Source organism: Struthio camelus, chromosome 2 (genome assembly GCF_040807025.1).
Source record: "Struthio camelus isolate bStrCam1 chromosome 2, bStrCam1.hap1, whole genome shotgun sequence".
Taxonomy (NCBI): Eukaryota; Metazoa; Chordata; class Aves; order Struthioniformes; family Struthionidae; genus Struthio; species Struthio camelus.
Window position 1 is genome coordinate 141,542,879 of NC_090943.1, and position 16,503 is coordinate 141,559,381.

At 39.5% G+C, this 16,503-nt stretch overlaps 1 protein-coding gene across 19 annotated transcripts in view; it reads right to left on the minus strand.

The window, feature by feature from the left end:
• DTNA (dystrobrevin alpha) overlaps positions 1-16,503 on the minus strand; it is a 234,673-nt gene that overhangs the window by 12,823 nt on the left and 205,347 nt on the right. For 11 of the 19 annotated variants that reach the window (XM_068932776.1, XM_068932778.1, XM_068932774.1 and 8 more), the window contains 6 exons: positions 16,261-16,351; positions 13,565-13,662; positions 12,039-12,152; positions 8,591-8,687; positions 3,371-3,530; positions 466-555 (listed from right to left, as the gene is read on the minus strand). In XM_068932776.1, coding sequence (XP_068788877.1) covers positions 466-555; positions 3,371-3,530; positions 8,591-8,687; positions 12,039-12,152; positions 13,565-13,662; positions 16,261-16,351 — 650 coding nt within the window. The remainder of the gene's footprint in view (positions 1-465; positions 556-3,370; positions 3,531-8,590; positions 8,688-12,038; positions 12,153-13,564; positions 13,663-16,260; positions 16,352-16,503) is intronic. The other 8 variants (XM_068932782.1, XM_009683075.2, XM_068932772.1 and 5 more) reach the window with 3 other exon arrangements.

Genomic DNA, 16,503 nt, shown 5'->3' on the forward strand with positions numbered 1-16,503 from the left:
AAATATTCTATATACCACATTTTAAAACAGACCCTATATAGTCTATACGTAGCCAAATTTCTGAAGAGTGCAATCTGTTTCTCATACCACCCCAGCCATCCATTTAAATGGATACTTTTTTTTGTGGAAAGGTAAGATGCTATGTGATTAGGGTGTTTTGACCCCCACTGACCAAATACCCTCTCAGGCACAACGACTCCTTGAAAAGAGCGTTTCCACACAGATCCTCGAGCTAATTTCTCAAAGAACTTTCATTATATCTAACCACTTCTCTACATTCATTTCTTTCAAAACTGCTGTATTCCTAAAGGTATTATTTGTTTTTTTTCCTCTCTGAAAGCATAAACATCTTTGAAGCTACATTACACTGCTTTTTTGTTTGCTTACTTCTTCCTAGCTCCCATTTGTTAAAATATATATGAGATAACAACGTGGTGACTATCTTCCCTCTTTAGACTCACTCACCAGAATTTAGCTCTTTTACCAAAGAAGACATGGTGTTGGTGATTGAATCTGCTGCCACCAGCAAATCATTTCTTAAGTTCCGTCTTGCACCTGAAGCAAGAGACAGACAAAACACAGTGTTAATATTCTTCACAGGCCATATGTTTTCCTGTTCAAAGCAGTTTTAGTCCTGCCCAAAGCTGCCATTGTGATAATTCAGGGTATCAAAGCCCTTACAAGAGACACGTGCAGAAGAGCGCTCTGCAGAACGGCCTCATTTTCTTATGCTGCATGCAAGAGCAGAAACCTACCCTCGTGCTTCATTTAATCACAATGCCAGAAATGTGGAGATTATTCATTGCCATCAAGCTCACATTTGTGTGGTGACACTAGCAGACCAGGCCTGGAAGATTAAATCCGATGTGAACTCATTTAAAATGTCTGTGGGGGAGGAGGGAGGAATGAAGTGTTTTCTCTAAGTTCCCGCAGTTCTGTTTAATGACTCCGTTATTGTCAGGTATTTGCCAGATAATTGTGGCAAATGTTGAAGAAACATACTTGACCTCATCAAGACTGATATGGATTTTTTTTCTCCGCTCCCTCTTTCCTCTCTACTCAGTCTCTTCTGTAGCTCAAAGATTTTCTTGTATCGTCCATAATTTACCTTTTTTTTTTTTTTAATAAAGGAAACACTATCCCTTCTCTAAACAGCCCTAGGCTTCTTCTAAATTCATTCTAATAATGGATCTAGAAGTGGTTCCCTGCTGAACCTGGCAATATTCCCTTAACCATCAATTGTGAAAGATTCCTGTGAGCTGAGTGCAATAATCCTTCCCTAGGAGTGGGCTGTGGGTAATGTGTGCTTAACTCTCCCAAATCCCAAACACAGTTCCTGTTGTAGCTGCATAATCCAGGTATCCCATGGACTCTTCCTGGGAAGATTCTTCCTAGGAAGTGGCAGGATTTGACTGCTATATTCTTTAAAACTGGCTGTTATACTATCCACTTTTAAAAATGCCCCAAATCCTAAAGAGGTTCTTCTTAATATATCACATTTAGCAAATGATTACTGGAATGTAATCAAAGGAGTTAATCTCTCTCTTACACATGCACACAAACACTCAGACAGCCTCTCCCTCCCTAAAGCCTCCTCAGTTTTGTATCTTTGAACTATTGAAGCACTATGAAAGACGAGAAAACGAAGAGAAACAGTGCTCTAACCATGGCTGATCTGCATTACGTGTACATAAACAGATCTCTTGGTACGTAGCGCAGAAGGGAGATGTAATCTCTCAGTCCACACACTCGCTCACAACGATATACGTCAACACGTGACAGAACCGCGGACTTCAACTTCTCTGATTTTGACCTTCCTAACTAAAGAATATGGTAAATAATGACACAAAGCTAGTTATTTATCAAATGCAGCAGTTTTAAAATGTGATCACTGTACCTTTTCATATTGCTTTTTCTCTTGAACAGAACATATTTATGTCCTTAGGAAACACTTGCCTGAGGCAGGTTAAGTATTATTTATGGATATTTTATTGTAGCCACTAAATTACTTCTCTTCGTCTCAGCTGTGGAAGAAAGTGTTCTACAGCATCATAGGGGTTAGTGGTCCACATTTTTGCCTTTCTCAAATTTTCACAACAAAAAGAAGAAAAATGTTTCTTATTTGTTTCTTTTCTCACAGCAAATGAGGTATCCAGCAACCTGCTATGCTGAGACTAGGAATTATGCCTTAGTAAAAGATGCCTAAAACATGAATTTACCAGCGCTTTAGCAGAAATTTCTTGATTGCATTATGGATTCAGCCTTGCCATAAGGTATATAAACACAATTCCCATGGAAGGCAAAGGGTAGGGTGCATGGGAAGGCAGAACTGGGCTCTTAGGGACAAGTATGCATCCACTGCAGCTGAGGAACTCCAGAATGCCACTTACATTTTGATTTGTACTTGTGAAACAGAGCAAAAATTTGCTCAAATAAAAGAACTGCAGCAATGTGATTATTTTAGAAGAAAGTAGTTCAGAGAAGGAAGGAATATTTCCTCATTCAGGAGGAATGGACTATTCACTTTTTTCTGTATTCAGTATAATCATTTAATCTGTGGCCTTTGAAATCCAAAAGAGTTTAACATTTCTTGTTACTTGACAAGAGGTGGCAAAGGGAATGAGAAGCACAATGCAGCCTACGTCATTCTTTTGGAAATGCTACGGAAGTGTTCAGCTAGATGTCCAGCGCAGATGCCTGTTTGGTCTAGCCAGACTCTTCACAGAGGCTCGCAGCAAAAGGGCAAGGGACAACAGCCACAAGTTGCATCAGAGGAAATTCCAACCAGATACATGGATAAAAATTTACATAGTGAAGTGTGATCAAACACTGGAACACAGGCTGTGGAAAATTCATGTTTGGAGATATTCAAAACTCAACTGTCTAAGGCCTGAACAATCTGATCTCACTTTGAAGCTGTCTTCCTTGGAGCAGGAGGCTGGATGAGATGACCTTGCCCCCCACATTATTCTACAATTCTGTTACCTACTCTTTAGCAGAGTCTTTATTTAAAAATAAACCCACTCACAACACCTTGCTGAGGTCTGTAACAGTTCTTTATATTCTGATTAATAGAGTACTGATAATTGCTTTGACCACCTTGTATCAAAATTCCCTTTTACCACCAGCTCCATTTGTTGGCATCACCATCTAGTTCTACATGGTTTCCACTTACCTGCTCGCCTTGACAGCAAAGTCTGATGGCAGCCAAAGTTGATTTTCACTGCTAAAATACAGTTGTTTTTTTCTGTTTTGTTTCATTCTGTGCAACTCAGACAGTCAACTAAGTTCATTTGGTCATTAACCAGAAGAAATAAGGATTCTTAAAATAGTCTCCGAGTACCTCTTGCAAGCTGCTAAAGAAACTTACTCTGTGCAAAGGCTTCCTGCACATCTCCTCCCACCCCGGTCAGAGAGTCCTGAGGTGTGTGGGTTGGGGTGGAGCAGGCAGAGGCAGACCTGATGGGCATGGGAATAGGTCGGCTGATAGTGTGGCTGGGTGAGGAACGAGGGGAGCCTGCCCCTTGGGTCTGGAAAACAATCACAAATGGTTAAATGGGCCTTTGCAAGAGACTTGGCCTGCTGTGCTTGTCACACATCCCTCACCTCAAAGGCATCATGCTGTCTGTAGATCAGTTGGGTAATGTTAATTTTGCTAAAAGAAACCTACTGAAGTCAATTGTTTGCTAGGGGACAGCAACACTGTTAAGCAGAAAACAATGGTAGGAAAATACCAGTCCACATCTGACTTTCCTGAAGCATGGGAAAATGTCAGACAGCAAAATTAAAAAAAAAAAATCCAAATTAATAAATATCAAAGTATAGGAGTATAGGCCTTCTCCAGCCCACATCCTTCTTTCACTCCCCCAGTTCACGTGCAGTTTTGATAAAAAGTAAATCATTCAAACTGTGAGAAGTGGAAAGGGGCTACCACTGAAGCAGCTTTCAGTCAGGAATGGAAATAGTCTCTTTCATTAGAATGCTTCCATTTTAGCTGTTCTCATCTATGCATCTGCCTCCTTACAGAAAAAGTTCATGCCATAAAGTTTTAAAATGTACATGCAACCTCTCAGTCACATAAAATCTGACACTCTCAATAAATAATATAGCTTAATGCCTTTTATTCTGAGCTAGAGAACTATTTTAAGCCTCTACTAAATCATGAACTATTAAATTCTTTGCTCTACAGGATATAGCCTGGCACTGCCCAAATACTATGAGGACAGGACAGTTTAGATTCCTGTTACGAGTTAAGCTGCTGGAAGTTAAAATGTTTTAACACCAGTCATATAAAATGTCATGCTGTTAGCACCTCACCGTTAGTATCACTTAGTTGAAATTCAAAGACTTTACAAAATATATTTTTTACTAATGCAGCTGGGTGAGTGATCCCAAGAGACACAGTGCCCTTCTCCTTGACTGCTTCAAAGCCCCTGGGAATGTGCGTCCACGTAAGGAAAAACAAACTCACAAACCCAAACTAAACTACACACCTCTTGTCATGACTGAAAATCTGTGTTCAATGATTGAAGTGGCTTGAATACTTTTAAAACAGGAACTAGAACACATGCGCCTGTTTGTTTACAGTGAAAAATAACATTAAGGCTGGTGTTTCCCTCACTCTGTTTATTCTGAGAATTCAGGACTTCTTAACTCTTTCCATGCCATTTCTATTGATTCCCAGTCCGGATCTGCTTTGGCAAATCTATTCTAAAAAAGTCAATAGTGTGCAGCACTGCTCCGTGAGATTTTTAAAAAATCCTGCCCCTAATCATAACTAATGTATTAGAATACCAAGCTATTTGTTGTTTTCTCCTCTCTCCTTTTTTCTTAAGAGAATTATCACTGGGCAGTCATCGGGGCAAATTAGGTTTATGAGAAATAAGTACATCACTGATAAGAGAATGGAGGATTCACTTACATTTTTTTCTTATGATCAGTTTTAAAACATTTAAATGATGGATGAAAGGGAGGTCGAAAACATATGGGCCAGACGCCCTGCTATTTCTGCACTCCTCTGTACCTACTCCAGCAGAAATCAAACCCTGAGGTGGCCAGCTGAGAATTCAGCCACCCTTGGTCTGCTGCCAGCTAGGTGAATGATGCTAGTCCCCCAGAGTCAGGGCACGCAGCAACGTGGTGATGCCCCCAGGCCCTTGGAGGTTGTACCCACTGCTCATTGAGCAGGAGATCTGGTGGTTACGTCTATCTTCCGCCATGCCCTGACTCCTCTGTGAAACAGATTTGCTGCAGAGCTTTTTGCTCCCAGGTCTCTTCCGCTTGCCCTTTTTCCTCAGCTTCCCTTTGCCTTCAATGGCCATTCTAGGGAATACTAACAACAGTGGGAACTTTCAGAGAAGATGAGAAAAAAATGGATTAAATTTGTTTCTGTAATCAAGTCACATTTAAGGAATGAACTACATAATGGGCATTTTATTTACTAAAAATAACGGATGCCTGCCAGTATTTCTCCTCTGGAATTTTCCCACAGGAGAAATGTAAAAAGCTGTTCACCAGTGCTTAGTGTTGAGTCTACTTTAGAGTTATGCTTGAGATCTTGTATTTATGATAAACAATGCTCTCTTATCTGTAGCCTTCCATTTTTTGAACAAACTGTTTGGGAAGTACAGAGAAATGAAGCATATGGATTCCCCTATCCAGTTAAAAACGTGTTTTTATATTATTTGTGCAATATTGGACAGAATCGATGAAAAGAAGGTTGGAACAGGAGAATACTAGAGAATGACTAATTTAAAAGAGGTGAACACTTTTATTATATTTTGCTTAGCTAGATCCAGTTCAACCCAAGTTGGTGGGAACGGACTGTTGTTAGGATTGGATTCCTGCTTAGTGGGAATTAGGAGAAACACAGTTTTCAGAGACTAGAGTCCTAAGATAACCAGCAGTAAGCAACTCCTTGGTAATCTCAGGAGAGAAACCAAGCACCATATTGCTCCCAGACTTAGGTAGCCCCACCAGCTGAGGACTAAGGCATGCTGAGACGGGAGGAAGGGAAAGCTATGACAGAGCAACTTGCAATGTAGGCAGCTTTAGCTTTTATATTTTAATTGGCTGCGGCTATCAATGTTCTGGGGTCTTTTAGTGAATCTTAATGTATTTTTTTAATTTACCATCCCTAGTCAACGTGCTAAAGATTTTTAATTAACCCTTGCTAGACAGCAAAAGGTTTATCATTATCAAGTGTCATGCATGCTTAGGATAAAATGCTTGCAGTGAAAACTGGCTTTACAGGAGTTTTGGACCATTGCTCCCTCTGCTGGAACTGAACAGGAATCACATATCGGGAAAGTCCATCCCATAACCTTAATAAATGATAAGGAAATTACACATACATGATGTCCTCATTATCCTTTCTCGAGGAAGGGCAGCAGAGAAATAGAAAGTTCATAAGCATTAAATGAATTGCCAAACTTCTCATTCCAACTGAATTCCTCCAGAAATTAATTTAATCCTGTATCTTTCAACAGATTGTGAAATAGTATAGTTTAATGGGTATCATTTCATGGCAATTCCAGGAGTAACTCCTTAGCATCATCATTGGCTATTCAGCAACCTTACTATTCTGTGAGGGAAAACTGAAATCTCATAATAGCCTTAAAATGCACTTTCACTTAGTACTATCCGGTGACTATTTTGTATAATATGGAAACTCTTGTCACGTCGGGGACTTTTCTTTTGCAAATAGATCTTTTAACACTGTTACGCAGCACTAGGAAGACAGATCTTATGCAGAGGTGCTGTTTGGTCACATTTTCTTGCTGCAGCAGACTGACTGATGCTCTTTAAAAGTCAGCCAAAATATTAGCTTTTATGAAGCTGAGAATTACCTACAAACTCTGCATGCTCTACCATACATACAGAATATATCAGACTTTTGACTGTGCTTCTGCTGATGACATCAAGAGGCAGCGTTTAATTGTGAAAATTGCTCCAAAATACTTGAAAATAATATGTGAAAGAAGTGCAAAATATTAATTTTGGTCTGAAGAATATGCATATATTTCAAGCAAAGGTAGTAAAATAAATCCCAGGAATACAATCACATTTAAGAGTTAGTGAGGCCTCCAATAAGCAGGTAACTTATTACCTGTTTCAGTTCTTCTTCCTAAAGAGAAAGAGGATGAGCACATTAGATTAGCAAGTATGTAAGTGAAGAGTAGAAGAAGAAAGGCAAACGTGGGTACAGGGTGAAAGTTAAAACTGAGATAGCTGAAAATATGGGTCCAGGTTATGGTCTCAGCTTTGGCCACTTTGAAACACCAGAACTGTAGGAACTGTGCAGAAAGCTAGTATAATTTGCCAACAAAAATTCTCTTTGTCCAGCCAGCGCAACGGCAGCACACTGCCCTTGCCCCTGGTTGTAACACCACAGCATTTCCTAGGTAGAGACTTGGCTGCACACTGGGTTGGCTCCGCTGTTCAGGGGCCACCATTTCCCACCTCTGGGCTGCAGGAGGCTGTGTCTGGGGAGATGCAAATGACATAAGGGGCCAAACTCATTCTTTGATGACCTGCAAACAGGTGCTGCTTAACGGATTTCAGGGAAATTCTTTCTGCTCCTGCCAGAGCCAGTTTGACCCACATTGTACTGAATTACTACGCACACATTTTATCTGGGATGGCCAACAACAAAACACTCATGCCATTCAGAGTTGTTTCTTCCAGCACGAATTTCTGGCATCATCTGTTCTGAGGCATATCAGCCAAAATGGGGCGAGACTTTGCAAATAAAGATACATTTTTCATCTTACCCTAGTCTGTGTTAAAAATGCAAGTGCTTCTTGAGATCTCCATTTTTAAGTGAGATCCTTTGTAGAGGTGTGTTTCATCTTTTTAACAAGGGCTTGCTTCTGTATTTAAGAAAATGACCAAGTATTATTGGGAAAGCATCTCTAAGGTTAGATAGTCAGATGTGATTGTCAGATCACATATCTGACAGAATTAGCAAGAGAATGGGCAAAGGTAAAGGAACTAGTAAAAATAGGTCCGTACCGCCAGCTTGGGCAGATCATAGCGTACAGCGCTGAGTTGTTTTTTCTCAGGCATTAGCTATCTCATGTTACTTGTCATTTTGTTCTTTTCTCCTCCCTTTGTTATGTATTTGACGTCTTCAAGAGGGAAAACTAGAAAAACACCTGAAACTGGACCAGCCACAAAATATTTTGGTTTTGGACATTGCTGAATGGCTGATCCAGAGATTACTAGCCTGAAATCCAGAGATGCTGCTGTATCCTTCTGCAAATTAGCAAAACAGGACCGTACGTCATGCTGCACCACATCGTTCATAGAACTGTATTAATTCTTCAATAGTACTGAGCCTCTCTCTACTGCTCCATCCACTTAGCAGTAGATGACAACGATGATGTGGTGTTATTGCAGGAACAACATAATCTGAGTATCATTTGAAACCCCTGAATTAAAGTAAAAAACAGAAAGGGAAGGAAACAAAGCCAACTTTTATGGGAGGAACTAGTCAAGTTCTGCAGAATTTTGTTGTCAAATCTCTTCCCTCTCTTCTCTTGCTCTGCTGTGCCTTTTCTCCTTGTTGAAGTCAAGCAGAGGTCCTTACCTTCAGCAGTTTCATGAGGCCTTCTAACTGAACCATAAGCTCTCTCCGGCTTTCCTGGAGGGCAGACATCCTCTGTTCCAGCTCATCCTTCCGCTGTCTGAGAAATAAGCAGATAGGATCAGAGCTTATCCCTCATAATGTCAGCCTTTCAACTTGTTAACTGCCATCGTTTCCCCAGTACTACCATGAGGTAGTACCTACAGACTGCAGGAAAGCAAACCCTTTCTTTGAATTCAGCATAGTGCCTAGAAAGTGAGGCTACATGAAAGCAAGGGCATTCCCTCATATTAAGAATATTCAAGGGACAGAATATAGTGATTAGGGAAAAGACAGATACTGACACATACCCTTCTCCAAACAGCAAATGAGGTTCAGACAAAGATGGGTATATTTTCTCTTATGGGAACGCCTGATTTCATTTTTTGTCTTTGAGTCTCTCTAGTCAACAACCAACCGACTAACTGTCAGAAAAAAATAAAATGATGCCCTAAAGGACATGAAATTAGAGCGGAGGCAGTGAACAGAGCAAGATATGAGAGAAGCCAAGAGAGTTCAGAAATCCAGCCAGCATACCACAGTGATCTGCTTTGTTTCTATTTTTTCCCAAAGCTGGAGTAAGGCTATCACATAGTGGAGCTCTATCTAACTGGTTGAAAATATCTCTTTGGACTCTGAGTCCAATACTGGTCCCGTGACAGTGTGAATATTGATCCGCTCTAAGTGTGATAGCTGGTTTGTGTCCACATAAATGGGAACAACTTTGATTTTGTACACCTCCAGGGCACTGGAGGGGGGTACCACACGGGGTACAACTCTGTCCTGGCTTGCACATTGTGAACCACCACTGAACTGTAGAAGAGGTTCCCAAATGAATGCTAAATATAATTATTGCCTCCTGGGAACTGTGATATAATTAGCATTATTACTGTTGAAAAATGTATGTATTAGGTACTTTTTTATACACTATTGTGTTACAAATATCATAAAAATACCGTGTTGTGAACCTTGTACTACCTGTAAAACGTGACCTTTTTTTTCTCTCCCAGATGATAGAGGACCAGAGTTAACAACACTAAATGTGTTTCCTTTATTTAAGGAAATGTGGAACCATGATTTTGAGTCTTCTATGAAGGCTGGGTGAGCAGTTACTCATATAGACATCACTGATTTCTACATGATAGCTCATGTGTGCTATCTCTCACCTGTATATCAAGATCAAATATTAACACTGCCAGGCTGAATTTACTCTTCTGGAGGATTAATCTCCTTTCTGCTACAAGCTGTCAGTGCTGGATTTTCTTTTCTGAGTGCTTAATAGTGGGAAATGCTGTGAATGTACAAAGGCAACTGAATTTAAGAGAGTGCTAATAAAAATAAGATCCATTATTCCTGTAATTTAAAGTGGCAGGTCCTAGTACGTATCTCTGTTGGATTTTAGATTAATTCTACAGGAGAGAGGGTCTAAGTCATATACAATTTACAGGCCACTCTTCTTATTTTTTTCTCCAGCTGTACTCTAGAGCAAGTTCTTAGAAGTAATGGGCTTTCTAATCTGTCTCAAGGACAGTACTAGTAATGTGAAGGACTGTAATGATCAGAACCTCATTTCAGCATCTTGCAACAGTACAGCAGCTAGTGGGAGATGCTGGTACAGGCATCCACAAAACAATTTATGGATTCCAGCATTTCTTAAAACGATATGAACTAAAATGACCTAATGCTCTAACTGCTTCAAGCCCCAAAAATCTGTGGGTTAACTGATGTACATCAGTCCTGCTCTTTGATTTTCGTGAAATTCTGCTGTTTTACACATGATAAGAACAGCCTTAGGACATCTTAAGGGTACAAGAATTTTAGATTTTGCCAAAATTCCACAGTAAATCAAAAGCATATCTTTTACCTTTCAACTGGTGAACATTTCGATGGTATGCAAAGCAGTACAAGCCCACAGATTAAAAGTTTTTTTGCTATGTCTGACACTGCATATTAAATCAGAAAAGATATCATAATTGAGGAACTTAGCATCAGTGCCCTAGGGACATCCTATGTCAGTAATTTTAAATAAGGTTATTATGCTTTTAAGATGTGTAGCAACTTGAAAGGAGGGAAAATTAACTAGTCAAGCCACTAACACTGCACAATCGTGTGATTTTTTTCTTACGGATAATAAATTTATTTCTCAGCTATATAGAAAACTAATCTCCTAAACCTGCTTAAAATAGACTTTCGGCTTGATGCACAGAAAGAGCTACAGGAAGAGTATATTTTGTTCAATCTTGTGAATGTGAATCTTGATCACATTCATTTTGATTTCTTCAGCTCTCAGAATGTCACTTGCCTGTAGATATCTAGGATTAATTACATACTAAAATCGCTTAAGCAAAGGAAGAAGCTAATTTGGCTTCAGATTGGATAGCAAAAGTAATTATTTGTGAAATAGGAAAATATTTTAGAATCTGTAAAAGAAATATTTTACCACAGTTTTTTACAGTAATTTCCTTCAATTATGACTTAGCCACCTAAAATACTATCTGTGAGAGAAGGAAGGAGCTATGTGGCCGAAAATTTTCTTTAGTTTTCTCACGACAGAACTGCTGTATGAAGGGATAAAATTTAATTTAACATTATTTCACTAAAAAAAAGTACTCTATTATCTATATATGCAAAATGTTTTGAATGGTTCTTACTGCATTCTCAGTGTGGCTCTCACTACACAAAACTTCAGGACTTCCAGGGAGCCTACACATCTGGGCTAACAACAATCATTTTCCTTCAGTACAATATACATGGCAATTAGTATATCTATTTAGAGTATCCTCATTAACATGCATGCACACATATATCAATGTTGTGAGCTTGGTGGAATAATTAAAGAAATAATCCTCTAAATCTTCAGCTGCTGCAAATGGTATTACTCCTCACTTCTGACATGACATGGAGTATAAATCTGGAGCCTGGTTTTGCACAGTGAAGAGAACCGACCTCTTCTTAGAGTTCAACACTTGGGGGAATTTTCCAAAAATTTAATGTCTAATTATGGCTATTTTTTCATGTAACTCCATATTTACTTTAGCATAAATGAGAAGTCTTTGTAGAAGCATTTGTTCTAACAGAATAACATTTTTTCCCCCCACATAACTAATGATATTTGGACGCGGCTGTGGGAACCTATTCCAAATGACCTGAGGGCCTAACTCTACAAACACTAATGCACATGCTTAATTTAATGTAGATGAGTAATATGTGAGATTCCTCATGCATGTTGTTTAAAGCATAAGCTTAATTATTTTCATGACTACAGCCTGCACTGAAATGGGGAAAAAATGCACATTGTTCTATTTACTTAAAAAGTCCCCAAACTTTAAGTCAGGGCTGTCTCATATTTCTTCCCTTCCTGTTAAACATCTGGCCCCAGGAATTCCTGATGCTGTTACTGCTGTGCGCTTACCTCAGGAGCCGGAGCTCTGCAAGGAGAGTGGGATTTTGTTGTGCCTTCTCTGGCGTGGGCTGAGACGCCTGCTCATGTTCAAGCCGCAGCCTCTGGATCTCCTGTAGGATTTCTCTTGGGGAGGAGAAGAAGAAGGCAGCTACAAGTCAGTACATTGCCATGAAACCAGCTGTCTGCACATTGCACGAGGAGAAAAAGTGTAAATGTATGTAGCTCTTCACTGATATGGGTATAACAACTGGGCTCTAACTCACAAAAAGTTTAGTGAAGCTCTCAACACTGGGACAAGTTTATGGATATTTTTAAAATAAACTGCTAGAACTTGACCGTAAAAGCGAAACATTTCTTCAAGACCCCCAAAATCAGAGGCAGACATGAAATAGCTGTATGCTTAGATAAATAACTTCATAATTCTAATTCTTCCCTATGAATATTTCAAGTACCACATGAACTTAACAAAAATTAAAATAATATCTGGCCCTTCTTCGGTATCAGACAAAATATTTTCACTTAAAAAAATACTTTTAGTGTAACTAAAGATTTGAGAGTGGTCAGCAGTTCATGGAGAAGTACTTTAATAGGGCTTGTTATGACTGAATTCCCAACACTGGAGTGCTATCAGAACTATAGTACAAGGCTTCACAGCAGAAGGCTGAAACCTTTGTGATTTTTTTCTCTTCTTCACAATGTGTTGGATATCAGACGGCCAGGAGGCACACTTGAACTATAAAGACAAATCAAGAGTGGAGGTGGTAGATCATTACACTGTGACAGAAGGCAGTGCAGTTTGGAATAGGAAACCATCTGGTTTGGGTGGTCCTGTATTTCACAGTCCAGCAGCGAAAACAGAGCTCTGCTGTCACACGTTTCATGACACCAGGCAGTCTGAGACCTAAGGCCAGACACTCTGCTGATAACAAATGGATGTCACCCCACAGATACCAATGAAGTCATGGTGATCTCCTTTTTTGGGGGTGACTAGCCTATTTCTTCCATACGTTCTCTCTTGGTGTTAGTTAGGTCTGTACCTAGTTTCTGATGTGATCAGCAGCTTAATTTACTGCTGACCTTTTTGCAAAAATTCCTATTTTTCTCAGACAGATTGTGTTCTGGAGAGCTTTAATCATCTTCCCAAATAAAGCAGGGGAACATGATACTGCCAGTATGATAGATTTTTATATTATTTCATGTTACAGTTCTACAGAGGATCCAATTTAAAGTTAATCTAGTTTTGAAACAGGATATCTTTTTTAACTGAACAAATAGCTGCTGAAAGCAGTAAAGTATCAGTGATTATCTCATGCCATTTAACAGTACACTATTTTAAAATACAGACTGCCTATGGATCTTAAGGCCTTTGTCATATTCTGTGGCTATTTTCATGCCCTGTGCTTTTTGTAGGGAGGGCATATGCATGTGTATAGGTATATAAATTGCATAGAAGTAGGAGATAAAAGGTATTAAAAACCAGATAAACACATGCAATACACGGGACTGACAAAACCAGGTACTTTATGGATGCTTACCGGTTTTTATTTTCAAGCTCTGCAATCAATTGCCTTTGCTGCTTATTTGCATCAATGGTGAAAGAGATATCTGATGCTCCTCTCTGCTGTCCCTGCTGCTGTTGTGAAAGAGAAGGCTGCACTGAGAAAGGAATAACTAGCATACAGCTAGGAGTTCAACTAAAAACTGTTCTGCAAAATTTGCTTACAGAAAATCCAACACCAGACTTGCCTACACTAAAAAAAGGATCATCCATGCTGTGGCTCGTAGCAATACAGCTCCACTCCTAGTAAAAGCAGTATAAGTACTAGGATAAATAAGACCGCGTTTACCATCCTGTCATTTATTGCTGCTTCAAGGAGCTTTCTGTGAACCATTTCTAAAAGTGCTTAACCCCATTCGTCTGAACACCGAGGCAATGGCACCGTTGCTGGTAAGTGTTGTAACATGGCTCTTAATTCTGATACTGTAGACGAGAATGCTGAAACAAAAGCTTCTCTCTCTGAAAAAAGAGGAGATGTTTCAATTTCAGTGATTCTTCCTTCCCTTGAAAGTATGGTTATACTTTCATTCTGAAAGCTTTTGTACTCAGGTTTCAGTCTGGTTGCTTGGCACATCCAACCAAGTTCTTTTATACGCGCTGATGATACTTTCAGAAAAGCTCTTTCTCCAGTCCTTAAGACACAACAGAACCTTTTTTTTCAATAAAATGAAGTGGGAATTAAATTATTTCTTAGCAAACTAAGATAGATACACAGCTTTACTAGACTAGTCTCTTCGTCATATTTATCAGCAAAAAAAAAATAGTTTGTTTGATCACACTCCCATATTTCAGCATTTTATCAATGACAAGGCAGTTCCAGAATTCAAAAGACATTTAGAGTTTCATAACTATTAAAGAGATCCACATATTCTTAACTCTAGAAGAGAGAGAAGAATCAGGAATTAAATAAGTACTCTGCTAAGTTATTATCATGACCTGCCAAAAATGGGAGTGTTTCTGTCTTTAAGAACCTTGTGAAGTGTAACTCCGGACCCTAATTTTAAGTGATGCCAAGCACCTTCTTGGAGGCAACACCTTGCAGGAGCTGACCCTCAGAAAGTAAGAACAGACATCTCAGCGCTAAACTTGCTAGTCCTAAGACTATCCATCTTAGGGGCAAAAATGTGCGTCTATAATCACTGACCAGTTTTTCTGCTACCTGTACATTTTCTCATTAACATTGTGGCCATCAAGAAAGAGAGCATAAAAACGAAGAACTCATGCACGCTAACAGATGTTACAATTGATACAGGGGGAAGCAGGATCTTTATCCTGAAGATGTAGTGTTATTAACACATTTGGTTCCTCGAAAAATACAATGCCTGCCAGCAAAGCTTTTAAAAATTTCCACTCTGCTACTAACGTGGCTTTCAAAAATTGTGATACCACTCCTGTGCTCCTGAAAGATTTCTCTACACTGAAACCTTCACTTTTTACCTTGTCTCTTTTATTTGAAAGGCACAGAGAAGTGGGTACCTGGATGGCAAAGAGAAATTCAAAACATCACTCCTAAGCAGATCTATTTAAAATTTGCTTAAATACTATTTCCGAAGTTTTCTCACATATCGGGGACACTGTTAGATACCCCGGATGCTGCGGTTTCTATCTAGAGACATTATTAAGAGGGAATTTAAGCTCCATAAAGAATCGCTGCCCTTCAGTGACAAAATAATCACCCGCACGTTGCCTCAAATTTGAGCCATGCTATGTCATGCATCTGAAAGGGACTGATTTGGGATGGGCTGAAAGACCATCACAATCTGTGCTCTGCTCTCTTCTCCCGCCGCTGCAGGTACTGTGAAACCTTAATGACAGATGGCTGCACCAGGCAGCAGATTCATCTTCACGGACTTCACTTGGGATGAATGTGACTCAGTGTTTTTACATGAATGGTGTTGCCCGATTTTGCCCTTTCAATTGACCTCACAATGTAATTCTCAGTGTGAAAATATGCTTCCTGACATTCAGGACTGGCTGCTTTTCCCCTACTATCATTTATGGCTCCTTGTTCTATCAAATGTGCTGAGATAGAAAAAAAAAAGAGGCAAGACTGACCTTATTTATGGCATTTAAGATTTTATATACTTCAATTAAGTTCTTGCTTCATTCTCTTTTATTCCTGAATATAGTTAGTGAGGTTTTAGCCTGTCACTGCCCTCTATCTTGGGATACATAGAGGAGAATAATCAGTGCTCTGAAATGAAAATGGGAGCCAGGGCTAATGCAGTGGGTCATTACAGTCACCCTGTTGAAGATCATTCTTTAAAACCCTGAGCACTCAGGGCCCTAGTGGCTGTGATATTTGAAGTAAAGAATAAAACGGATTCACCACCACTTTTTTTTTTTTTTCTGAAGTAAATCATTAACCTTTAACCAAAGTCAGTCCAGCCAATATTTTCCAGTCTTGCTTGAGTTCAAGAAGTCAGATTCCCTTTGCTGTAATTTTAGAAATACCCTTACATTAGTATATAGATTATATGCATTAGCACGTGGATTCTTTGGTTTAAGTGACCTGCATGGAAGTATTTTCCGTAAAGCATAACAGCATCCGATGAAAAGGATAGGGAAAGTAATCCATGAATCATCAGGGTTGTCAAACATAATTTCCCTGATCTTGTCAAGGCCCTGAAACAAGACAGAAGGAGAGTATCTTCCTTTAATTAAAACACTTACTGATGAAGAAGTTTCTGCTGCCAGCCTTGCTGCATACCTGGCGATCAGCTTGTGCTCTTCGTCCAGACGACTTGCGCTGTCGAGCACGCTGCTTGGTGTTGGGGGCAGGAAGGAGGGAAGAAATGTTCAAGCACAGTAAAAACGACAATCACTCCACCACATTGTCCATTCGCACACCCTCAGTGCACAATTTAGAAGAAAAATATTGCCAAAATGTTTCACATGAGAGATGTTAACTGAGCA